This window comes from Seriola aureovittata, chromosome 6 (assembly GCF_021018895.1).
Source record: "Seriola aureovittata isolate HTS-2021-v1 ecotype China chromosome 6, ASM2101889v1, whole genome shotgun sequence".
NCBI lineage: Eukaryota > Metazoa > Chordata > Actinopteri > Carangiformes > Carangidae > Seriola > Seriola aureovittata.
Window position 1 is genome coordinate 28185098 of NC_079369.1, and position 26906 is coordinate 28212003.

Below are 26906 nucleotides of genomic sequence, written 5' to 3' on the forward strand. Positions count from 1 at the left end.
CCTCTCCACAACATTCTGGCAGGACAGAGAAGCAGCTACAGCTGCAGCAAACATCTCATTTCACTGCGCTGCAGAACAGAGAGGTTCAGGAGATCCTTTGTTCCCACTGCCATCAGCTATACACTATACACTAACTGCACAACACCTCAACCAAAGGAAGTGGACGCATTTAATTATTATTCTTATTTTATTATTAATATCAACAATGAGCTAATGGATGCATGAATTTCCCCTAGGGCATAAATAAAGTATCTATCAATCTACTGTATCTATCTATCTATATATCTATCTATATATCTATATATCGATATATCTATATACACTTACAGATGGTCCAAAATGCAGGTCTTCAATCAGCTCAAAAGGCCTAAATCAAATTCAAGTCACTAATGCTGCCTTCAGAGTGGATCTGCAGAATGTACTTGAACTCAGTCATTTAGCCTTATGCTCCTTCTCAGACACTGTGTTCCTCCAGAGCAGGAGCGTCCCTCTCTGTCCTCTGTCCTCTGTCTCCATCTCTGCAGAGAGCACCTCGTCTCCTCACACCTCTAACACCCTAACATGTCTAACAAGCTCTTACTATCACCTTTACCTGCACTTCTTTACCTGAGTACTTAGTACTTAGACCGAGGTCTGTACTGCTCTGAAGCTTTAGGGACGTCCCTCACTGTAAGTCGCTTTGGATAAAAGCATCTGCCAGATGATTAATGTAAATTAATAAATGTAAATGATCAATACAAACATAGCAACAAAATGTAGCAACATAGTAAGACATGTTTCCAAAAGCAAAAGAGATAAGGTTAAGTTCTTTAGATATCATGCAATTCACTCATCTAGAAAGAGCTATCTGAGAAAATAACCCTGATGATGTCATCAGGGTTAACTGGGCTTGGAGATTAAACATTTTTAAGAACAAGCATGGATTACAAACTAAAGCCATAGAGTTTGAAAGATATGTGCGTTTACCTGGCATGTGAAGTCTAATGAAGAACCTATTGAGATGCATTATGGGAAACGCAGGATCCAGTGTTTTTGGAGCTCAAGCCATAAAAAGGGATATTTCTGTCGCTACTGCTTCAATTTTACCATTTTATGTGTTTCTCATAAGGTTGACACCTTTATGGAAGTTCAATAGCAAATCACTTTAGTACCAATAAATATAATTAAATAAGAATCTACTGTAACAGCAACACAAGTAGAGAAGAGTCATAACATAAACTGTCTTAATTTGAGTTCTTAATCTGCTGAATAAAGTAGCAGTGTTTATGAATTCAACTTTTCATTTATTGATGAACAATGTGTTAGTTGTTTCTTTACATAAATGCATTATATGACATATATGTCACCTATATTATGATCACATATATACATCATCTGCATCTGAAGATTCAAGTTTATAACATATATGAAATACTCATGATTCAATTTGATTTAAATTAAATGTACATATATCAAAAATATCCATATGGTTAATTTTTATATGGTATATCATGTTCCACCCATATATGTTAACAATATAATAATATATACATATAATAATAATATAATAATAATATATATAATAATATGTTCAATTTATATATGCAAGTTTATTAAAACAACATACATAGCCTATATAAATTCTACGTGCTGTTTTTCTTATTAATTTCTCATTAATTTTAAACATGTCTCTTCCCATTCTGTGTAAGTGATCTCAGATGTTTGGAACCCACTGTATATAATGTCAACATATACTGAAAGGCTTTGGGATCAATATATATTTATGTACCATATGTCTATAATATATAGGCTACATAAACATACATATTTGTATGGGCTAGATACATATGTCAACATATGAAATTATTCCAATTTCTAATAGGTTTCATATATATTTTTTACATATGTGCTTTTATTTTATATGTGCATATACAGTATATGTCATATATGGAAATTCAATACATGTACATATAATACATTTGCAAATGAGTTAAATGTATTCTTTAAGGAGTAATATAGTGTGATTCTTTTATTTTAGCACGGTCCTGTCTGTGAAGTAAAAAGTACAATGAACTTCTGTCTGATCTGTGTCCCAGAGCCCAGAGAAGTGACTGGTGTCAGGGTTGCATGTTGGGTTAAAGTGCCCTGCTGCATTGTTGCATTAAAGGTGCAATGTGTAAGATTCTTATTTTCTGTATTTTCTTATTTTCTGATTCTGCCGTTGTGATGATGTCATCATCCCTTCCTCATGCTGCTGTAGCCTGACACCCATGTGTCATGCAGTATCCGTTTGCCTTCATATTTCTATAGGTAAATAAGAACATACTGTTTGTATTACAAGTATTACAAGTATTCAAAATTATAAGGGACATGGGGAAAACAACAATATATTTAACTGGATGAGGGCGAAGAGGTGAAATGCTGCCCCTATGAAAGTGGATCAAGTGGCACGATCTTACACATTACACCTTTAAAGAAGATGTTATGGTGAATAAACATTCACTGTACTTTATATGGCTAACCTTGTGAGAAAATCAGTGACTTCCAGAGTGTGTCCATGTGTTCATTCACCGATTTGAATGAATGAATGTATTTTAGTGCACAGTTGTAGTATGATGAAGCATAAACTGCACAATGAACAGTCAGAGAGTGGTCCCCTGGTGGAGAAAGAAAAATCAAGATGAAAGTTATCATTTCATTATGGTGTGTGAGAAATGAAGCAGACAATGGCCGCTTCTTCCTGTGCTCTGCCGCCCCCAGAAGGCGCAGGCCGGTACTGCTACAACCAGACATAATAGGCAGTAGGAGTGGATGAGCCTGAGCCGAGCAGGAGGTCTGTAATCACAGGGAAACACTCTCGTTGGAGGTGATACCGTCCTCCGCCCTCCGCCTGCCGATCCTCCACTTCCGACCTGAAACAGGAGCCGCTGTCCGGAGCAGGATGTATCGATCTGTTTGGTTGTAGTTCTTCCAGCGGATCCTCCATGCGTCAGTCCTGGGAATGGATCAGGAATCCGGTGTCGGTGTGGCGTCTGCGGGGAGTTTCATCTCCCTGAATGAACATGAGCAGAGGTGTTACTCAGGTCTCCACAGCCTGTGTCAGGCTGACACTTCAGGAAAACTGTCGTCCAGCAAAGTGGCAGAGCTGTTCAAGGCGTCTCAGCTACCTCCTGAATCCCTGCATAAAGTGAGTGTTGCCCGTGTCGCACAACTGCGCCTGCTTGGTCATCACATGTTATCAAGTGTGAAGGGCTGAGAGCTGCGGCTGCTGCTGCAGGAGCCACTGAGCCGGGTCTGGTCTCAAACATAGGATAATGAGGCGTGATATTTTCTTTGTGTACCGTCTCTCTGATGATGATGATGATGATGATGATGATGATGATGATGATGGTGTGTGTGTGCGTGTGTGTGTGTGTGTGTGTGTGTGTGTGTGTGTGTGTGTGTGTGTGTGTGTGTGTGTGTGTGTGTGTGTGTGTGTGTGTGTGTGTTAGAGAGAGAGGTTTCACACACCTCCTTTCTGTTACCGCTCTGTCACACAGGAAGCCAGTCCCTTTACATAGCCTGCTGCATTGGTTGTGCGTGTGTCTGCGTGTCTCACCATTGTTATGTGGCCTATGCTACATACATATTTTTTGGATTGCTGATATCTCTTGTGAGTGATTAATGAGTGAGTGTCCAAACTAGTGTAGAAGATTAGTCTTTGCTGGGAATAATATTTTGTCAGCAGTGATCTTGTTTACTTCTGTGGCTGAAGTATTTCTCATGCTTTAAACTTTGAAATCAACTCTCTCTTGGAGTAATACTCAGTTGTCAGTAAATTAGGTTTGTAAAATCATCTTCTCTCTTTCAGGGGCCTTGTCAGTGACCTTGTATTTTGAGCCCATTTACTACAGCACAAAACATGTAGGCTACTTTACATCACAGCTGAGGATTTTCTTCAGCTTTCAGTTATTTTCTCATTTGATCAATTTATTATTTAGTCTATAAATCAGAAAAATAGTCTAAAGGTCCATCACATTTTTCCAAAACCCAAGTTGTTATGTTATATGATACTTAGTTTTGTCTGACCCACAGTCCAAACCCCAAATAATCTGAATGTGCAATGATTTGAAAACAGAGATAAGCAACGGATCTCTTCTCTGCACTTGTCCTACTGCTCCATAGCTAATGGCTAATGTTAGCAAACATTTAGCAAGATATTGCTTTTTGAAGGACATTACTAAGTCCTTTTTTTGACTTTCCACTTTTACACAACATTTGAACATTTATCATTGCTACTGTTCAACATAGTCACAGAGTCACTTTATGTCTGCATACAGGCTATCTTTTTTATATGGTGCAGAGATGAATGGAAACCAATGGCTGCATGTTAAAGTGGTTAAAAAATCTAAATCTGAACAAAAATGCAGATAATCTGTAGTTAAGGAGTTAAAACTTGCAACTGGCATGGTCCTTGAAGGCTGTACACACTATTTTACTCACTGATGCGCATCATAGAAAGTCTCATTCAAACCTGCCAGAACCAGCATGCACACTAAAAAGTGTCACATTTTCTGTACTGTCACATGAAATATCTCTTTTCATACACGACACAGACCATATCAGTAATTCTAGACTGTTTTTCATTGCCTGCAACATGGAGCTACTACATTTTGCTGACCCATCACAGGAATATAAACATATTTTTCCAGCTCAGATGAGCACAGCAGGTCACTGCCTCCGTTCACGCCACTCTCTGTCCAGAGGGGTCGGCTCCCGGCGATTGCAGCCTATTGTGTGTCTGTGTGGGTGTCAGGAAGTTTGGCAGTGAGCTTCCTTCCTGTCTGGCCTGGACCGCAGCCACCACACAGGGTTGATTGACACACAGCCTTCTGAGCTGTGTTTGGCCCTGCTGCAGGATGCCTGCAGGATCACTCTTGGACTTGGTCCTGACTTCTGGGTCATTATGTCACACAGTATCAGGGAATCAGAAATGGTGCATTTCCTCCAGGATATATGATGACATAGGAGTTGCATTGTGATCGTGATTTTACTGTAACTCCACTCTCTGCTATTTGTCAAAACAAAGGGAATTTTCCGTCACAGAGCGTATGTAGAGGTGTGTTTGCTGATTCATCCGATACCCACGCTGACCAGATTTACATCTGAATGTGTGACCTGTGTTTACAGCAGATAAACAGTGAAAGCATGACATGTCTTCCTGCTGAGCTGTCACTGCTGTCTGTGAAGCCAGCAGTCACTCAGAGAAAGGCTCTCCTTCCCAGACATCACTCTGCAGTGAAATCAATTGTTACACTCATTACATGGACTCAGGGTACAGACTTTGGATCATCCTGTTATTGACTGAGATTATTTCCACTGACAGGTAAATGTTTCCCATAATGTTCAATCACATGACCACAATAAACAAGCACGGCAGACACTCTGACAGCTCAGTGGAAGGTGTGTTGTTGGATGATTTCCTCGTGATGCAGTAACACACAGAATTACCCATAAATGTGTGTGCTGCAGTTTGTTGTCAGGTTGTAGTTGAAGTATGTGGTATGTGTTTGTGCACAGTGTTGTGCTCAGGTGTACTGTAAGGTGTTGACAGATGTGGCTGCAGAACCTGTCTGCTTGAATAAGGTGTGGCCTGAACTCTGGTGGCACTCCAGGCTGATAATGCTGGTGCTGCTCACACTGGTGGAAGGAATACATCCTTTTCTTAGATAGAAGTAATTGTAAAAGCACTCCATTACAAAAGTAAAGGTACTCTGTGACTGATTGACTTTTCTGCACCTCAAATAATTATTTAAATGAAACCATCTGAGAAGTTTTTTGGTGAACTGCCAACACCTCGCAGACATCTAAACGGTAAACCAAAAACGTTGGAACCACTGGTTTAATTTTAATGAGCTTTCTTACTGATTGTTTTTTAATGTGAAATCTTATTCTGAGAGGTGTCTAGTAACTAGAAACTATATCTTCAGATGAATGTAGCTCAGTAAAAAGTTCAATATTTCCCTCGGAAATGTTGTGGCAACTAACGAATATTTTCATTATTGATTATTCTAGTAATTATGTCTCAATTAATCACTTAGTCTATGACATAATAACAAGATATTGAAGACGTGACATTCACAATTTTCCACAGGTCTCATGATGTCTTTAATTAATGTAGGTTGTTCTGTGTGACTGACGGTCTAAAAGCATAAGATTCAGTATTTAATTTACTCTCATACATGACAAAGATGACAACGATTGATCAACTTCCTGTTTCAGCCCTGTACTCAAGTAAAGTACAAGTAACTTAACAGGATTTAATTACAGCAGTTGAGTACAGACTTTCTTTCTTTCTTACAGCAGTTACTCAAAGTCACAACAGACACATTCTTTTATTTATTTTGGTATTTCAGCAATCATACTGAATATGTGCCGTGTCGTTACATATGTTCTGTGGTGTAATTCAAGTTCTATGTTGTTATTTTCATTCCTAAATAGAAGAATAGTTTCCGTGATTTTCTTATTCACATTGTCAACAAGGCATATGATTAATCAATGTCCAAAAAGTGACACCAGTGATAACATTATGTGCGCTGAAATGTTTTTGGCGTTTCTCCAGCTCCCTGTAATGACTCAGGCCAGAGATCTGACCGGGCTGTCTGGTTCCTCAAGGCCTTTACTGGTGCTCCTGAAATAATCTCATCATCAATCTCTCTCGGCTGACCTCAGGCACCATCTCCAACACTGCAGACCTGACCTGCTCTGTCTGTTCTCTTTCTGGATCATACTTGTTTTTGATTTCATGTCTCTTTGAAAGCTGTTAACAGTGCAGGTCAAGCAGAAATAATGTGTCATAAGGCGATATGAGCCACATGCGCTCCACACAGCCTCATTAGACAATGGGTATTAACAGCACCCCTGACATTCATATTTCATAAACACATAACAGAAAATGTGCTTGTTCCCCTCAGTAACAGAAAAACTGATCTGATTCACTTAAAACTTGAATCCTGGATCGCGTGTTTATGAATAAACGTAATTGTTAGTGTTAGATAACCAGTGTTAATCCGTTGTTGCCACAAGAAGATGGATGGTCTGGTGTCTGGTGTCTGTCAGTCATGGTGAAACCAAAACAATCCAGATGACCTTATGTTATTGAAGCGGCTTGATAAAGTTGTGTGTTGTCCTCCAGGTGTGTTAGGACTTTTTTGTAATGGTGACAGTTTCGCTTTTACTGAGATGCCAGAATCAAAAAGTTACAATGTGCAGGATGAAGAAATTCCTTCCCTTCAATTAACTTTTTTACAGTCAGGTGAGAAGATTTCAGACTTTTGTTGGAATTAAACACATATGATATAAGGGGGAAGTGTTAATTAGTCTTTTGCTAGGATAAGCTAACTGGCTGCTGGTGGCTAGCTTAAGTAGCATGGATATCACACTGTTCCTGTAATGTTAGTTAGTTAATTAACATGTTAGACCTAGTTTGTATAAAAGCTAAGGTGTAAAATCAGCTCACTGTGGTTTTACATGGAAGCTATGAAGGCTGGAGGAGCTGCTAGGTAAATTTTTGTTACCTTTGGTCAGAGCCAGGCTATCTGTTTCCCTCTATTCCAGTGTTTATGTGAAGCTAAGCTAACAGTCTGCAAATGTGCATATTTTCCAATATGTTGAACCCATTTCTCTTTGCATTTTCACCCAATAATCAGGCCTTGTGTTATCCAGTGTGGTGGTATCCTGTCCAGTTTTAATAATGCCTCTCACAGTTCATTTGATATCATGCTAACATGAAAATTGACGACAGCTTACTCTGTTCAACATAGATTGAGGGGAGTATATGTTTGTGTGTGGTGTACCAGAAACCATTAATACTTTTAGACTGTTACTCAGCGTCCTTTTTCAGCACTGTATTTCAGAGCCACATGCACTTTTAGACATCAGCGCAGCTCTAAACTCAGTTATAAACAAACGGTTTTACTTTTCAAGAACCTCTAACTGAATTTCAGTTATGTTTTGTGGAATTTTCTCTCCCAACTGACCCACATAAAGCTAATCTTCTTTGCTCCCCCAAAGCAGTCATTGTTCCTCTAATCAAAAGAGTACTGGATGAACAGATCCCACTGTGCTGCTTATCCTTCACATACTGTTTCTTCTATCTTTATTTTGTTAGTAGAGCCTGTAGTTTTGAACGACACGTTATCTTGATCAGGGTGTAAAATAATCACATGTTTAAGATTACTCTGTTCCAGACTATGTTTCTGAAAAGAGGAGGTCACAGCACTGCAGCAGCATAAAGATGATATGTATGAGGGTTATACATTGTTAAAATCTGAACTTTCTGTGTTTCCAGGTGACTGAGGTGTGTGGAGCAAAGCGTCTGGGTTACTTTGGTACACCTCAGTTCTATGTGGCCCTGAAGCTGCTCGCGGCCGCCCAGTCTGGTCTGCCCGTTCGCCTGGAGAGTGTAACGGCCAGTAAGTCTGCCGCTCAGAGTGGAGGCGTCTTATGAGAGCAAAAGGGGATCAGGAGATTATCTTAACATGGCAGGATTTGGTCTAATCTGGATGAAAGGGGAGTCGCGTGGAAAGGGCTAAGTGGGTTTGTCCTCATTACAGGAGCACAAAATCAGTCACACCCGGGCCAAGGAGGAAATCTGTTTTCTACACAGCAAACGATAGTTTGATGGATTAATAGGAAGAGTATGAGATTATCAAATTCACCATGGTGTGTAGTGGTAGCTCACCTCAGCAGGGTAAGATGTAGAGGCGCTCAAAGATCATCACACGTGTCATCATACTGCTGATGAGACAAAACTAAAGAAAAAAGTTCTTTAAATACTTTCAGTACTTTTTCAAAATGATTTCCAAAGAAGAGAAAAAAGAAAAACTCATAGTAAATAAGATAAAAATATGATAAAGTATTCTAATGTTCCGGCTCTAGATCTACCTCTGCCCAGATTTGTTGGGCTGAAGAATGAACCAGACATGCGATACCCGACCGCCCCTCCCAGCACAGAAGGTCAGGGGGCTCAGTCTGGGACTGCTCCTGGTTCTGTCTCATGGTCTCCAGCTGACAGGAGCACCTTCAGACACCTGGAGGCAGGTGTAGAGAGGAAGGTAAGCATGGGATGAAACCTCTGATGATGCAAGGCAGTTAACAGTTTATCAGAATGAACAGTTAAATCCCTGTTATGATCCACTCAGTATGTCCCCTGCTGAGGAAATGTTCGGTGCACTGAGCAGAGATATTCCAGTCAGCTATAATCATCAGAGTTGAAATGTCTTGTCGGTGAGAGATTAGAGAAGGATCACAAAGAAGTGATTCCCAGAACACAAACCTGATGAAAATGTGATGTGGGTGTCATTTCAAGTTGAGAACAAGAAGCTGGAACAGGAACATGATCACTAAAATAAGATGATTGAAGACTTCTCTGATCACAACTTTCCAATTGCAGCGAGGTCAAAATTTGGCTTATTAATGCCCATCTACTTTACTGTGTAGTCAATGTGGCATCGTGGTAGCTCAGGGTTAATGCACTGAATATAACCAGTACTTTGTGCTTCCCCATCTCTCTCCCCTTTGTTTCCTGTCCTCTAAAATGTATAAAATACACCACAAAAGAAAAAACACATCTTTGTCGTTGTTTACCAAGTATAACTGAAATATGAAGGAAACCATATAACCACAAAGCTCCCTGGTGTAAATGTAGCACATCAGAGACTTACCTTTTTCCCCACATTTACTGTCTGCATTTACACTCTTTTGAGTAAACACAAACTGTTCCAGGATTCAGTTTGTTTAATATACTGTAGTAATCCTTCCATATGAATGCACTGTAACATTTAGGAATCATTGGTCTAAGGATTGTTACAGACCCCGGACTATGCCTCAATCTTCAGGGCCCATTTTGGCATGAGATGAAACAGACTGATCATAACATTAAAATGTAACATAGGCCAAAACATACAACATATAGATATATATATATGTGTGTATGTACTGATTATGTATATGTACTGTATATGTACTGTGTATGTATATGTGTATATGTGAAGTAATAAATATTCTGTCCCTGTTTTTAAAGGAGTCTTGGTCTCCACCGCGTTCACCGTGCAGTTCACCCCCCTGCTCTCCACTTACCTACCGCAGCTACTCGTACACCACGCAGAGAAATGGAGCAGACTCACAGATGAGTAAGTTCCAGTCTTATAGCAGCACTGAGCGCTAATCATACTTTAAGTCACGTCTTTATTCTGAAGTTTTACTGTACAGGGCAGAAAAGTTTGCCTCAAATAAGAACCATCAGCATCAGCATTACAGGCTCCATGACCTTTTTATTTATTCATTTACATTTCTCAGTTTTCTTCAGTTTCCGAGTAGAAACAACTTAGTTGACTGAAACTGTCAGAAGTAGATGTCTTACAGTAGTCATGAATTATAAATCAGAGATGAATTGAAAGGAAAAAGCTGAGGTTTTACTGCATCTGTGACACCTGTTCATTCCTCCAAATGGAGCAGCTCTGATTCCTCTCACTTTGCTCTCTGCGGCTCCTTTGATCTGTGATTCTCTCATTCTGTCAGATCACATTTTTCAGGGGTGTAATCGGTAGGAAATCATTGCACGGCAGTCTCAGGTTTCTCCTCCACCAAAGCTGTGTTTTTCTCTCCTGTCTTTCAGCCTATGACAGCAAACAATCCTCACGGCCGACTGCTCAGCTGGAGCAGCACTCCTCGCCCAGTAACTACGGGACTAAACCCACTGTGGAGCACCCTGCTATGGCTCGGGTACGGCCAGATTTATACAGCTTATAATCATGTACATTCTCTTTAAGTCTATGTTATGACACTTTGTATGTCCTTCCCAGGCGTCTTCAGCAGAGCGGCTGGCCCAGCAGGATGTAGTGGACTATTCTGACGATGACCCCTGGAGGATCACAGAGGAACAGCTGGAGTATTATACAAATCAGTTCAAGACCCTGCAGCCTGACCTGGGGGCTCTCATCCTGGGTATGGACCCCTCCCCACCTGCTGCACCTATTTCACAGAAAAACTAAGCTTTCAAACTATCTTACCTCTTTGTCACTCTTTAATTTTTTCAGGAGCTGTTGCGAAAAACTTCTTCACAAAATCCAAGCTCCCAATACCAGAGCTCTCCCACATTTGGTAAGTGCTGACTCACTGTGTTGTCTGTCCTTGTTCTGTTCTGTTCTGGGGTCAGTTGGGTGTATATCAGCCAAGAGCCTCAGCAGGCCCACTGAGTCACACAAAAATGCAGACTTCAAAAGGGCATTTGAAACAATGTTTTTCATTTATTGCAACGCAGGAGTTGACTGTATAAAATACATTTTGTTGAAAATCTTAAATGCATAGTGTTACCAGGAGGAAACAGTCTGACCCAGTCCAAAGATTACAACATGCACCTACCACCACCACCACAGTGTGTCACTCCACCACTCTAATGTTTGTACAAAGTAAACAGCAGAGATATGACGTGTTAGTTACTGAGCTTTAGAGGTGCTGGTTGGTGGATTTTGTCAGAGCCAGACTGTTTCCCTTTGTTTCTAGGCTTTGTATAAAGCTAACTGGCTGCTTGATGTTAGCTTAGCTAAACACAAATGACAAACTACGTCTTTGACATCATATACAGTATATTTGACCATAGAGGAGGTGTCTGAATAAAAGAAATTGTTATTTGATTGTAAAATATAACATTGTGCTCTTTTATTTAGAAATATTGATTAGTTAATAGGCTGTTGAAGCACAATCTTAAAGTTAAAGATTGACATTTTATGAAATACACTTTGCTTTCTTACTGAGAGTCAGATGACAAGATACAACTCTCATGTCTGCAGGCTGAAAATGTAGCTACAGCCAAAAGCTTGTTAGCTTAGTTTAGCTTAGCATAAAGACTATGAACAAGAGAAAACAGCTAGCCTGGCTCTGTCCTGAGGTAAAAAGCTAAACTAACCAGCTTAGTTTAGTACATATGTCAAACTTCTCTTATATGTAATTGTATGTCAAGATTTAGCTTTCATTATTAATAAATATTTATCACCATATATACATTAGAATGCCTGCTGTAGTTAAAACCTTAAGTCAAGATGTTTTAATTTCAATTGTTGTAACATTTTAAGAGTCCGTAATTTCCTAATAATTTCCTCTTTATTTCCTATGAAGTTTTCCAGAATGAACCACGTATTTTGGCCTAAATTAGAAATAGAAAAGAAACTGTGTTCAACTGGTAAAATCCAGTTAATTTATATAATAAATTGATGGAGGGAGAGTCTTTTGATCAGCAGGTCACCTGAAACATCTTTCAAGCAAATTCCTATTTTTCCTATAAATTTGTACCAAATACCACAGTTTTTTTTTTGGAAACCTTTTTAAAAAAATTATTATGAAACCATATAGAATTACAGACCCCTCAAAAATAAAGTATTAGCAATACTTTCTGATGTAATTTCATTTAATTTAATGATCAGGATTGTTGTTTGAAACATAAATCTACAGCTCCACTCTCAGGTTTTCCAGATATTTTTCATCTTTTCAACTAATTTTTTAAGGGAGTTGAGTGATGTGGATAGAGATGGAGCTCTCACTTTCTTTGAGTTCTGCACAGCCTTTCACTTGATTGTGGCACGCAAAAATGGTTACCCTCTCCCAGAGAGCCTCCCTCCAACCCTGCGGCCAGGGTTCATGCAGCAGGAAGAGGACATACCGGACACTCCTGAGGTAAGGGACGTGTGCATAGATCTGTTTTCTGAAACATGCATACATTTTGTCATGTCTTTTCTTTGCTGTGGTGTTTTTACTTTTTATGTAAAAACTCAAACTATATTGTTGCAGAGTGCAGAGCCTCTAATTGTCTTTGAAGATGCTGAACCAAGGCCCAGTCAGATGGTAAACCGAACCCTCAGATACTCTGATTATTACTGATGAATAAAATATTTTTAAAATATGGAGTCCCTCTTTGGTGCCTGTAGGGGGCACTAACAAGCTGAACATGAGGCTGCCCCAAGTGCAGTCACCTTAACATGTTGAACTTAGAGCATAAACTTGTACTTCCTGTAATGTACTATACACTTTATGTTATTTCACAGGCAGTGATGTTGTATGTCTGAAAATGATTAGTTTCTTCTTCTTCTTTTTTTTTCAGGATCGAAGCATCATAGAGAGAATCCAGCCAAGTCTGGCAACAACAAAACAGGATTTGAAAGAGGAATCTTGTAAACAAGGTGAGATAAGATCATTTTTCTCAGTCATTAAAGTCATTAAACAGAGTCATTAAATACTGAAAAATTATTTTCAAAAGTCAGATGCAAGGCACATTCACTTCCTCTGAGTCAATTGGCTGCTTTGTTAAAGTCACTACAACATTAACTGGAACAATGACACAGTATTTTCCACTTTCTTTTTTATTTTGAAACAACAAAACAGAACATGTCAGGAAAACAACATAAAAATACAATCAAATTAAGTGTATAATTTCTTTATATACTGCTACCCCAGTATACTCACACACTGAACTTACAGAACAGGCACAAACACATTCTACCAGACCATTTCAAGAAAGCTAACAAGGGGGAGAAATGCTAAGATACTGTACATTTATATTTTTAAGCCTTAGAATAAAATGAAATGCCACTATCCCAATTTAGTCTCTACAAAAATATTATGTGGTTGGTACAATTTCTAATAAAAAAAAGACTCATCACTTCATTCTGCTGCTGATGTATTTATTACTGTGTCTATAGATGCAAGTTTGAAGAGGGCGACAACATCTCAAGAGAAACGGACTCTGCAACTCTGTGCTTTTCCTGAGCGGCCAGGTGAAACTACAACTCCTTTTGATGTGGGAATATAACACTGAACGCCTTGTTCCTGCACATAAAAACATCATGGGTCCCAGTTTTGAGATGTGGCCTTGTACCACAAATACGCCACCACCCTAAGTGTGTTCACTGTGTTGCTAGTCCTTCCTCTTTGGTCCTGTACGTTGGAAATGTCTGGTACACTGTCTGTGATGTAGTTGAAAGAGCGGCTTTGCAAACATATATACAGTATTCTGTAGGCACATGGTAAGATTCAGGCATTTCAGAGTGATGCAATATATTTTGGTTATGAAAGTAACTAGTAGCGGAAATACCACATGACACAAATGATATGATAAATATGTGTAGGTTCCAAAGGGAAGTAACTGCTTCTCATTTACAACAACTCACGCAAGACCAAAAAAGTCCGACCTGCCTTTAACGCATCCTTCCTCACAGAACCGCCTCAGGACCTGGACCCACAGATGAGGACAAAAACCAGGCCGAGGTGAAAATCCCCCTGTGACACCAGAGAAATCAGTTCAATAACATCCTGAACTGCTCATTAATCTCTTGGTATTTCTGTTACCTCATGGGCAGGTCCTACTCCAGCACCTCTGTTGATGATGCAATGAAGAAGGCAGAGGAGCCTCCGACTCCACCGCCTCGGCCCCAGAAAACCCACTCCAGAGCCTCCTCACTGGACCTCAACAAACTCTTCCAGCAGGGCGCTCCGGGTATGACTCACTCAACTCAGCTCCTCTCACAATATTAGCTTTGTAACCCAGATGCTGAGAGCATGAACTGCCTGCAGCTACGGTGCAACCGAGTTATTGTGTTTTGTTTGTGACAGTTCTCCTTCCATGAGAGGACTAAAGGGGGAAATGGAGATTTGTTGGTTTTTTTATTGTTGAGTCTGAAAGGGGAGAGGCTCACAAGAGAGAAAGTCAGTTTCTGATTATGAAAATAGGAATGGTATATTTGTGAAATGTGTCTCCTGGAAGCAAAGAATTATAACCACAGTAATTTATAGCTTAGTGAAACTTTTTCCGGATTTCAGGAGTAAAAGGTGGATGGTTACCACCTCCTCCCGCCCTCCCTCCAAGACCGATAACCTCACAGGTAAGCCCTGTTTGATTATGGAAGCACTCCAAGCTAATGTGTTCTTATTTCCAGTGAAGGGAGCCTTTGTTGTTCCTCTGAGCTCCAACTGTGCACATGTCCCATAAATTAATGATAAAAGAAAGCTTTGGTTAATCAGTACCTATTATCTCTCTCAGGTTCCTCATTTTATCAACACCTCAGAGAAAACTCCCCCGAATAAAGTGCAGCAGCCAAACTTTGCTGACTTCAGTCATTTTAGAGAAGAGGTGAGCATAAAATCTAATTTCTTACTTTGATATCCCTTGGTGTTTTTTCAAATGCCGCAAGCGGCAAAATTGTCTTTGTGAAAGGGGGGAAAAATCAGCAGGCAAACTCAAAATTCCATCACAGGTCGTCAGCGTTTTCCACTCCCGGATTTTCCACCTTCCACGTCAGATGTAGGACTATAAATGTGTCACCATGTTTGTCAAAAATACAAGCCTCTATTTAACAAGACTCAAATGAACTCAAAGGTTGTGATAGCGGTGTTCATCAAAGTCTGCTCTGCTGTGGGCTGCAAGCAGGCGAACACATCAGAGATTTATTTATGCCAGCAGTGGCAGGTCGTGCATTTAGTCTGAGCCTGTCTCAACCTCATTCTCTTTGTCCTTCGTTTGTCATTCCTGACACGTCTTATTATTTATATATGTGGGTAAGCACTTGTATCCTGTTACACTACATAACCAATCCAGTGCATGTTTAATATTGATGAGTTGTGAGGACGGGAATAGAAAGCTTAAATGAAAATTTCATGCACCTGCATACATTCAGAGAGAGGACGTCCTTATTCTCTAACTGTAACGTCTACACCACTGCAGACATAGACCTTTAACATTTCCTCTTCTCCCTGTGGGCCCTGGGTCTAATTTAGGAAGCATGGGCAACCGCCACATTAGGAAGTATCCTCACTTAGTTAATGCTCTTCACAACTTACATCATAGCCGCAACCTATTTTCTGGCTGCTTACCATTACCATATTATATTTCATATCAGGTGTCCATTCATGTCTTGGGTTAGCTTAACATTATACAAATGTATAGTTCCTCTTTACTAATAATCCATATCTAATTAAGATAGTAATCAGACTAAACTTAAAAAAAACACTCATTAGCGCATTTTGTTTGTGAGTCTGTTGATGTATGGAAAAATATAAAATGCACTTTAAAATGCTCTTTTTTTAAACTCAGTGTTTCTCCCAGCTTCTGAAATTGTATACCCAACAGGCATAATAAATTAATTGTCTAGATGCCAACATATTGTATTAATTGGGTTTCATTTTTCTGGAAATGCTTCGTATTTACACAGTTTTGTATTTATTTGTTCATCCTCCTGGGAGACAAAGTGATGGGTGGAGGGTTTCTGTCCGTAGTGGAGTCCACCCCTCTGACTTTAACTTGACAAATCAGATGTAGTTTTAAGCTCAAAGGGCACAGAAGCTATTCAATCCTCACGATATAATCCTACCCACCTCCTCTGAGTTACTCCCGTACTGTCTTTTTAGTGTAGTATCATACAGTATAATGATTAATGTGCCCTCTCAATACTATGTCTGCTCTTATATCTTTAACTTCTCTGTTGTAGCACGGTTGTTTTAGTAGTATCACCATTCTTCTGCCTTCCCACGGGATGTTTTACTCTTATTTCTTAAGTCTTAATTAAAACCAAGCAGACTGGACGCCCCCAAAGGTGGCTGTACCCTGTGTGCATATGTTTCACATAGTAAGACAAACTGAAACTCACACCAGCCCTGAGAGGGAGATTACACAGATGAGTGAACTATAGGCATAATTTAAAGTAGCTTCCTTAACATAAAATATCTCAATGTTAAGGGTGAACCTTTGATAGCGGCTGTTGCAGGAAGCCATTGGGAGCAGTTCAGTGTGCAGTTATAGTAAATGGAGAAACAGCTACACATCTGCAGGCATTTAACTTCACTCGGCTTCGCTTCACTTTGCTTCACTTTACCTCATTACTTCAACTTCACCTGTCCACACTTCACTTACCTTCATTTATCTTAACTTCACTTCACCTCACTTAATTCACTTACCTTCACTTTACTTTATTTCATTTCACCTCACTTTACTTCACTTACCTTCACTTTACTTTATTTCACTTCATTTCACTTCATTTCATTTACATTACCTTGCTTGCCTTCACATCACTTTTCTGTACCTCACTTTTCATTTACCTTCACTTCACTTTTCTTGATTTCATTTCACTTGATTTCACTTTCCTTCCCTTCACTTTTCTTTATTTCACTTTTCTTGATTTCACTTCACTTGATTTGACTTTCCTTCACATCACTTTTCTTTATTTCACATCACTTCGCTTGACTTCGTTGGCAAGTAGCCAGGACTGATGCTCCTGCAGTGTCACATCTTTGTATTTCTTCTAAAGCACAGTGGAGCTGAATATCTGATTGTCTGTCAGTCCAACTAACATCTACACTCTCCTCTGTCTCCTCCAAAGACTGGAGAGACTTATCACCGATCCATTACCACGTGCAGGTTTAGTGTCCTTAACTTCATTCCTCCTGGTTTTGATGTGTTTTTGCTGATCATTTAGATCATTAAAATGACCTCAAAAGGTCTGTGTGTCAATGACGGTACCTCTTCAGTCTTTACATGGAGTAAAACAGCCATGACCTACAGCTACTGTGACCACATGTACTGCTAATGGAGCTCCCGTGGTTTACTGCTGCTGTAGCAGCTACTACAGTAACTTTTAAATGTTTCCATGCTGTGGTTGTGTTTCACGTTCAATGGTGCAGTGAATCCTTGGGCCATTTATTTGTGTCTCCATGCGAGTCAGTCGCATTGCTCAGTGAAATGCACTTTTAGGTTTCTTGGGCATAATTTACAGCAGCAGCATTAGCCTGTTGAAACCATCAGGAAAACCCAGGAATTTCAACTGCCACCGCAATGGAGACAGTGGCCCATATAAAAATTAGTGGATCAAATTCACTAAATCCAACATTAACAGATGGGAAATGTTGTGGAGCAGAAACGTACCAAAGGTGCTTCCTGGTAAGAAATGCCTTCGACTCTCTAAACAACTGATCTATCAGTCTTGCTATGAGCTAAAAATGAAGAAATAAACATCTCACTCTTGCACTGTTAACCTCTCTGAATGAAAGCAGGTGATGATGTGTTATATATTATGTCTAAAAGAGAATAATGTGGAAGAAAGGAGATGCAATAAATGCAAGTGAATCCATCATGGCTGCCGCTGAGCAGCCGGGGCTGGAGAGCGCTACATCGTTGTCCCTGTAGGGAAGCTGCTGATTTATCTACAGTCAGGCGGACACATTTCAACCTGCCTCTATAGCATTCCTCATATCATCTCGCCTTATAATGATGTATGTTGGTCAAGACTTTTTTTTTTTTTTTTGTATAGCATACATGTATGTGTCATGTGTTTGGTTTTGTCTGTGTTGCAGGAGGAGAGCAGTGTAAAACCTGAGGAACAGGGTCTACAATCTAAATTTGGTCCAAGCACAGAAGACTTGACAAATGCTTCAAAACAGGTCTGAGCCCCTCACCCAGATATGTGAGGGTCCTGTCTGTGTCTCTGTTGCAGTGTGGAGGTTCATTTCATTTTCTTTACCATTCCTCCAGGACGTGGCTGGTGTTTGTCACAGTCAGGCTCCACAGAAACCAGTTCGCAGGAAATACCACACAGAGACCCAGAACCAGGAGACCGCACCTCCACCTGCCATGTCGTATCCTCCCCCTGCAAAGCCTGCTCAAAAGTCAGTCAAACATTTGACTCTTTACATCTCATTGAATCTGAGTTTTATTGATTAGCTACATTGATTGATTGATTGATTGATTGATTGATTGATTGATTGATTGATTGATTGTAATAATGTAGTTATAATATAATAATGTAGCAATGATGTAATAATAACATAGTAATAGTGTAGTAGTGGCTGATGTGATCTCATCACAGTTTTACGTAATGTCTCAGAGCGGACAGGAATGATTGGAACTGGTTTTACATTGATCCATGAATTACACCAGGGGTATAAAGTGGAGGGGGGCAATGGCCCCCTCCCTACTTTCTACCTCTCCATTTTCAGTGCCCTTGCTTGGACCACATCTATTTTTGTAGTCGGCATTCATTTTGATCTCAGCTACACACCTGTAAAGTTTTGTGTGATGCTGCCACATTGACAAACTATCCGCAGACAGACACTCGTCAAAGTCCTCAGAACAGCCTCTGCTAGTTCTGGTACAGGAAGTGTCTGTAGGACACTTTGCCATGATGACACACACAGACTCACAAGGTGAAAACAACCTGAGCCACGCTGTTGCAGCTGGTTTTTTCTTTTAGGTTTAGGTTTAAGCCATTAAGTCAGAAGGTACAGAAAGATGCATTTTAGTTGCTCTCAGTCTTATTTTAGGGCAATATGGACAGAATGTATATCCTCAAAATTGTAAGTGCGGTTTTCAATATTTCTAAGTAATTCAAAGCAGTTCAAAATCACATGGTAAAAAGTTTAACTAAGGAAACTGCAATAAATGAAATGGTCATTCAGGGTTATAATAGATACAGAATACCATATTTCCCATTATAGTTTGATTTCAGCATAAGGCTGCAACATGAGAAAATTTAAAAAGAAATTGGCAAAGTTGAAGGCATCTAAATACTGTCCAAATGTTTTGTAATTATTGTATTCACTTTTCTAGAATTGTTAATTGTTAATATTTTTTCAGACTTTGGGACCCCACCGTAGATTTAGTAGCTGTGCTGTAAAAGTCTGTGTGGGGATGGGGATTTTAAATCCTTAAAACCTCATCAGGAAAGGGGAATTCAGAAGACATTAAGGCACACGCTAACCACCATAATGACTGTAGCATATGTGCTGCTGTCTCCTTATTGAGCAGACAGCTCACTGAAACTGTCAGTCGGTGCAGTAGAAGGTGACCATCAATCACAGTGGTGACTGTTAGCAGTGGCTGGTTGATGTAAAGCTCAGTGTTCTGGTCTGATCCTTGTGGTCTCCTCTGTCTCTGACAGCAGCGACTCTGTTTCAGCGTTTGTTCATTTTAACTCCAGATATTTTCTTCCATCACTGAACAGCTTAAAGGCGAGATATTTTATTCAGAGTCAGTTATGTTAAATTATTTTATCTGGATACAAAATGAATGAAAAACATGATAAAGTGGATGAATGCTCTCTCAGACTGTCCAGACAGAAGAGGGAGATCCAGATGGCGATCCGTAAGAACAAAGAAACCAATGCAGTGCTGACACGCCTCAACAGCGAGCTCCAACAACAACTCAAGGTCAGCCCATCTTCTGTTTCTGTTTCTATGTAAACAGTGTTTTTGAAGGAATGCGTGTCGATCCATGTGAACTTTGTGACATTCCCTGACCTCCGGCTCCTCCGGGACACTGTGAAATGGGGAAAACCAGCCCTGCAAAGGATAGGGATTTCATACACAACATTTAGCCTCAGCCATGAGAGCGTAGTACTGTTCATGTTAATGCTGATTCAAAAGTTGTTGCTCGATTGTCACAAGTTGAATTCTACTCCTTTGAGCTGACGGGAAATGCTGGTGAAGAGCCCTGAGCTCATCTGTCTGCTCCCCTGCTCATCACTCATGGCTGAACTAATGGCACAGACCTAGATGTTTGCATTGGGGATCTGCCCGTGGCACACGCTCTCACAGTTGGAACACATGCAGCATGCCTGTCATTCTCCTCGTAAATGATCCAGTAGCGAAACCTGCACGCTCACATGCAGCACTTTCATAGCTGTAAAGAGTAAGAGTAACTAAAGAGCTACTGAAGAGTAAAAAGAGAAGAAATCCAGCAACACACAACCAGTTTCTTAAATATCACACAAACAGACAGGAAGAAGGATTTCTGAGCTTTCAGCTTTTATTCTGGTGTTGTCTTCCATTAGCAGTGAGTAATCTAGACTTATCTTTACTCACTCTAATTCAGCTTGCTCCTCAAAGCATCTGTGGAATTCAGCAGAGAAAGGCATATGTGTCTTTATATAGACTCGAGCCTTGTTGAAATACCAAACAGCCACTGGCATTCACAACTGTCCTCTTCAAAATAGAGCCCAGGCTGGTCAGGCATCCAGCTACAGCAGGGTGTGTGAGAAAAAGAAAGGAGGCTGGATGGAAAGGGATGACACCACCCTGACTTTTCCTCAGAGGAGGGAGTCAAATTTAAAATAAAGACATAGTTTGTGAAGTAACAAGAAAATCGAAAACTTGACAGATGTTATGTGAAGTTATGAACAGTTATGAGTTATTCGAAGAAGAAAGTATTCATCAATATTGTTCTGAACATAGAGGAGCCAAAGAAAGACCAATTAGAGACCAGCACATTTATGTTACTTTCCATTAGGATGGTGAAGTTTCTTAATATTTCCCATACTATGGTCAGAGAACATATACTGACTCCAGCTGAATTGATTCTCCTGAACTGGACACTTTGCCTTTTGGATATTGCACTCATGCCAAAATGTCATTTTTTCATACAAGATACCTGCCCAGGGCTCCCCAGAAAAATTTGGAGGAGTCACAAGATGAATAAAGAAATAAGATACCTTCACCCTTTCAGGCCCTAAGATTTCATCAAATGAAACAAGAAAAACTACAAGACAAAACAGGCTGGGGATGGACTGAGGAATCTTTGTATGATGCTCATTCTGTCCAACACTTTAATATGTTAAATATGTAATATGAATCTTGTTATTGACCACTGCGACCAAAACAAACAAACCAAATAAGCAGTCAACTTGAGTGTGTTGCTACACTCACACACACGACTCCTGTCACTACAATATATATCCAGTGCACCATTGTGATTATGGTGGTGTGATCATTGCCTTGCTCTGTTTTGCTGCCACATCACTCACCCGAATGACGCACTGCTGCCACCGTTACTGCCAGTGCTGCTGCTGCTGCTGCTCATATAGCATTTCATGAACCCCACCTCCACCCAGATATCAACACTGTATTGTTCATTCAATAATATTTATTTTCCTGTCAGTTGGCTGGCTGAACCATACCATTCATTCTGCCAAACACTTTGATTTTCGATGAACATATGGGGACGTTAATCGATACCACATTAAGACAACCCTTTATAAAGGATTTATGAATGGTTTATAACTAGTTTATTAATTAGCTTTTTAGTTAACACTTTATAAATACTTTATAAGCTGTTATAACACATTAAATTAAAAAGAGTAACCTGTTGCTCGCCAATTAGTGAGCCATCACATCAACATGTATCTGTACTGTTCAGCCTCTTCTCTCATTAGTTACTGAGCTTTCTTTGTTTTCTCAAACATCAGCATTTGGAGCTGCTGCTTCATCATGTTTTTTCAGTCACTATCAATGAACCAGCATCAGCATCTTAATGCTCAAACAGTTTCATCTGACAGATCAAATTATGGCAGATCACATGATCATATCAAATGAGCAGATTCATGGTCTAAGGCCGTGGCTGTGTTGTTTACCTTGACATGTATCAGCAGCCGTCCTCATTCTAATCACAGCTGTTGATCACATTGTTCTGCTCAGTGCAGATTAACATGGAGAAGCTTTCTGCTGGTTGCTCTCTTCTTTAGGACGTTAACATCCAGCTAGAACACAGGTGGTAACCCTCCTTTACCTGGTGAACTGCTCATCAATTCTTTGTCCCACTCTTCACATCTCTATGATTCTCCCTCCATCATCTTCATGTTTCTTCATCTTTAGCTTTATTGTAAAGTGTAAAACACATCAGCATTTATTAATAAGATTCTATTATTTGTAATTGGTAAAAATTTAACATGATCTTGGCAAATAGTGAGTCTGCATGAAAATTGTAAATTGTGTTATAACTTATAACTTAACTAATTGTTTATTGTTAACAACCAACTTAATAACCTCATTACAAACCATTTATATATCCTTTATAAGGGTAGTCTTATTGTAAAGTGGTACCCATTAATCTAGTTAAATAGCTCTGTGACCAGGACAAACAAACGCTCATTTGGAAAACTCATTTGGAGTCCACATTTCCCAAGGGATGAAGTTAGTATCCTCACTGCCCACTCCCTGCTGTGCTGATCTTTCTTGTAGGGGGTCAGAGCCTCTATATGTTCTACATGCACATGATAATCCATCCCATCTGAGTTGGCCAACTGAACTCACCTTGTAAGCTCTATTGACTTCAGAACAACTTCACATTTTTGTTTGTTTCATTTGTAACTTGTTCTCATTCATATTGTAATGAACATTAATAGTCAACTCGGTTCTTCAGCGGAACTCATATGGCATACCCTCCTCTTATGTTTCCCTCAGTGGGAGTTCCTTTTGTCTTTGTATGCTTTCATATTTTGGGATGAAATGAAAATTATAACATTTAGCTAGCAGGGATTTCTTCTTCTTCTTCTTCTAGACCATTGTTACCACGGCAAACAAAGCAAATAATGTAATTTACTGCCTGAGCTGGATCTTCAGATGACAGCACAGTGGTCAAAGGTCATGTTTTCTTTTGGTCGGTCTGCAGGTGGTTCACCAGGAGAGAGTCACCCTGGAGTCCCAGCTGGAGCTGCTGCGTCCTCTGGCCTCGACATGACGGAGCCTCAGGTCTGGTCAGAATCATGTCATCAGTATTTGACATACCTAAAGTTGTTGTTTTTTGTGATGAATACAGAGGAAATGTAAAAGGGCTGAGGATGGAAACAAAGTTGCATTGTTGACATAGTGGGATGTCCAAGTGTTACTTTGTATTACTTTTAATGCTGTTGGATTGAACCATGCATTTTTAATCACTGTATGATGTGCACATGTAAAAAATCCTGTTGTTCATTGTGACATTCTAACTTATTTTTTCTCTTTTGAGTTACTCTTAGTTTCTCCCATTAAACTTACTTTGCTTACAATTACATGTAACAATTTTGTGCACATATTGCCAACGACTCTGGTTATGTTCTGTGTTAATAATGGGAACTGTCTTTTTTTTTTTTTATAAACAGTGCATTTCATGAGTATCCACATGGTCTAAAGCGAGTGATGGTGCTACAGATTACTTTATGAATCTGGTTACTTTTTGCACTTGAAGTTTCCAAAATGCACATTTACATAGTTGAGTTTGATTTAGCTGCACGTTTTCAGTCTTCACACGTTTTGATTGTCTGTTGTCAGACTGTAGCACTGTCCTGTGTGACCATGAGGACACTGAGGAATGTTAACACTTCTGACATTGGATTTGTATGAAATATGTACATTTTACTTGAAAATGGGTTCCATATTTAATTTGAGCTCTGTCTAAACTTTTAAATTCCCTTACGTTTATTATCATATGAAGTTATTTCCAGGTTGCATCCATACTGTATTGCTCAAGTTTAAAAAAAAAAATGATCTCCAAAAACCAAAAGAAAAGAAACGAGCACAATTCCTGTCATGTTTTGCAAGATAAATTTCAATCTGTCCATATGAGCAGATGTGGTTTTAATTTGATCTATGCAAAGATGTGGTGCTACTGAAGCTTGCTTAAGATCATTTTTCCCCACAAATCTAGATTGTTAATGATGGTAAATGAAGTGGTTGAATTACATGATGGCATGCTTGATACTGCATGTTTTAAAATGATGTGAGCACTGGACTGTCAATTAGCCTGAAACCATGCACAACTGAGCTCTGGGCCGAAGACAATAATCAAATGAATCAATAAAGTTGTCTATTTTTATCTTTTGTTATTATTTTATTATAACTATCACCTTGTTGTCAATTACTGAAAGAAACAGTTGACGTTTTACTGGTGTGTAAAGATATAACTTGGGCTCGCACTGAACACCATGGATTAGTACATTTCGGAAAAATATACAAACTTCGTCTCACTTTTAGCACTCAAACGACTGTGACATTGATGTTCCGATACATAAACAGATGCAGCAGACGTCATTATCACCTCATATGAGAGATGAAGAGATCAAACAGGCTGCAGTCTCAACCCTCTGGCCCTCGCAGAGCAGCTGTGCTTTCTTCTGCACAGACACAACAAGCGAGGGTCAAGCAGGTCACCGCTGATGGCTGTATTCCCAGTGCCTCCGCCGCTGCCGTCCAAAAATATCCACTGACACACTTGGCTCCTGTTTAGACACCTCACACTCATAGGCCTATTTCTCTTCCAATTATGTTTCATTCAAGCTCACCACTCAACTCCAAGGTAACAAGCCACTCTGATGGTGATCAATGACTTTGATCTATCTGGACAATTTTCCAACATGTTGTTAGCCATGCTAGCTGGATTTTAGCATATATAGCATATGTGGTTTTGAGTGACATTACTAGACAACTACTGGATGAATGAAAAACTTGCTAAACTAATTATATTCCCATCAACCTTAGCTGCGTTTAGAGTTTACTGCTAATTAGCAAACGTTGTAATGCTACAACGCTAGTTGCTAGTTAATAAACATTACTCCTGCTTAAAGGAGCTATTTGTAAGTTTTGCTATTGCTACATAGCTAACATTAGCATTAATGGCTATTTACTCATCAGGCTTACCGAGAACATTAGTCATTAAGGTATTTAAAAGGTCCTCTGAGCAGCTACTTCTAAAAGGCAGACTGGATGCTAGTGACTCCGTGTCCACCTCTGGAGACAGCTGTTGGTGAGTAACCAAATGAAGTTTGATGCTGAACTCGCAACGTTTCCTCTAGACTGGTAAGTAAAAAGCTGTTAATGCTAAAATTGGCTTTGTAGCAATAGCAAAACTTACAAATAGCTCCTTTAACATCAGCATGTTAGCATTGTCACAGAGATGTGTTAACATACAAATGGTAGCATTTAGCTGTGCCTAAGTGCAGCCTCATAGAGCAACTAGCATGGCTACAGACAGTTTGAATAGTTGATGTATTTTGCGTCTCATTTTTCCTGGAAATATATAACATATATTCCGAATGTGAAATATTCTGCAGGATTAAATTGAGCCTAGCAGAGAGCTGAATGGCTGACTGGGTCTTACTGAGTGACTGAAATTGCAGGACATTTTTTAAGAAAGAGCAAAATGAACCAGATTATTTAATCCAAGGCAAACAGAATGGTGCTCCAGCCTCTGTGAAGGTACTGTTGGATAATATGTTGCTCCCACATGTCTGAGAAAATGAATGAGTTAAAGTGAACAAGCTCAGTCTGGGAGACAGACACAGGATGCCAGACGACAACAAGGCACTCATAACTCCTCAGTGCCATAACCAATAGTTGGCACAGCCCTGCGTGTTAGTACCTGCTGCTTCAACTTACAGTATCTCCTCCAACACTGCAGATTGTATTTCATCGTATACATCAGGAGAGGAGGGTGTTGTAGATTAAACCCGGCAGCTTAACAGGGAGCCATTCTCCCTGAACTATAAATACCACTTAAAAGTGTTTGGTTCGCATTTCAAGATGACAGCTGCACGTGATGACGAAACTATATGTGTCCGCCATGTGTCGTCTCTAAGTATATGCCTGTTTGATTTAATTGCCATCTCGCCATCTCATGCTGGGTTATTATTACCTACATGGTTATTACTATTAATGACTCATCTAGCGTGAGACAGTGATATTCAGTGCCTCACACAGAATTGGGCGACCATAGACATCCATATTAATTTGTGTCACAGAGACTGCATTGTCAAGACCAAATGAGTGGAATACAGCAGAAAGTCAAAGTTAATCAAATGAAACAAACTGTTGGCTGACAAAGACATGAAGAGCACTTTTTCAGTGTTCAGTGTAAATAAACTGTACCCATATCTCCCCAGAGGCTAAAACATAAAGCTGTCTCTTCTCACAACAAAGATTACCAGCTTTTGTACGTTCAAGTTAGGCCTTTTGTGGCAGGACCATTACTCAAAGATGACGACATACGCCGTTTCTCTCGTCTCTCCTTTGTCCCACGCTGGGCTTTGCAAAGGTTGCACTTCTGGTGTGGACATTAGTTAGGCCACAGGAAGGGCATTTAGGCCGTCACCTCTGCTGATTCTGGC

General features: G+C 39.8%; 1 protein-coding gene across 1 annotated transcript; it reads left to right on the forward strand.

Moving 5' to 3' along the window:
- The first annotated feature begins 1345 nt into the window (after positions 1-1345).
- Positions 1346-24619, forward strand: reps2 (RALBP1 associated Eps domain containing 2). The gene is made up of 19 exons (XM_056379430.1): positions 1346-3166; positions 8309-8432; positions 8899-9074; positions 10043-10151; positions 10637-10743; positions 10824-10965; positions 11058-11121; positions 12522-12690; positions 12805-12858; positions 13115-13193; positions 13713-13787; positions 14229-14277; positions 14370-14506; positions 14830-14891; positions 15050-15139; positions 18352-18438; positions 18530-18663; positions 20100-20202; positions 23438-24619. The coding sequence occupies exons 1-19, from the start codon at positions 2981-2983 to the stop codon at positions 23504-23506; spliced, it is 2016 nt and encodes a 671-aa protein (XP_056235405.1). The 5' UTR covers positions 1346-2980; the 3' UTR covers positions 23507-24619.
- The last annotated feature ends 2287 nt before the right edge of the window (positions 24620-26906 follow it).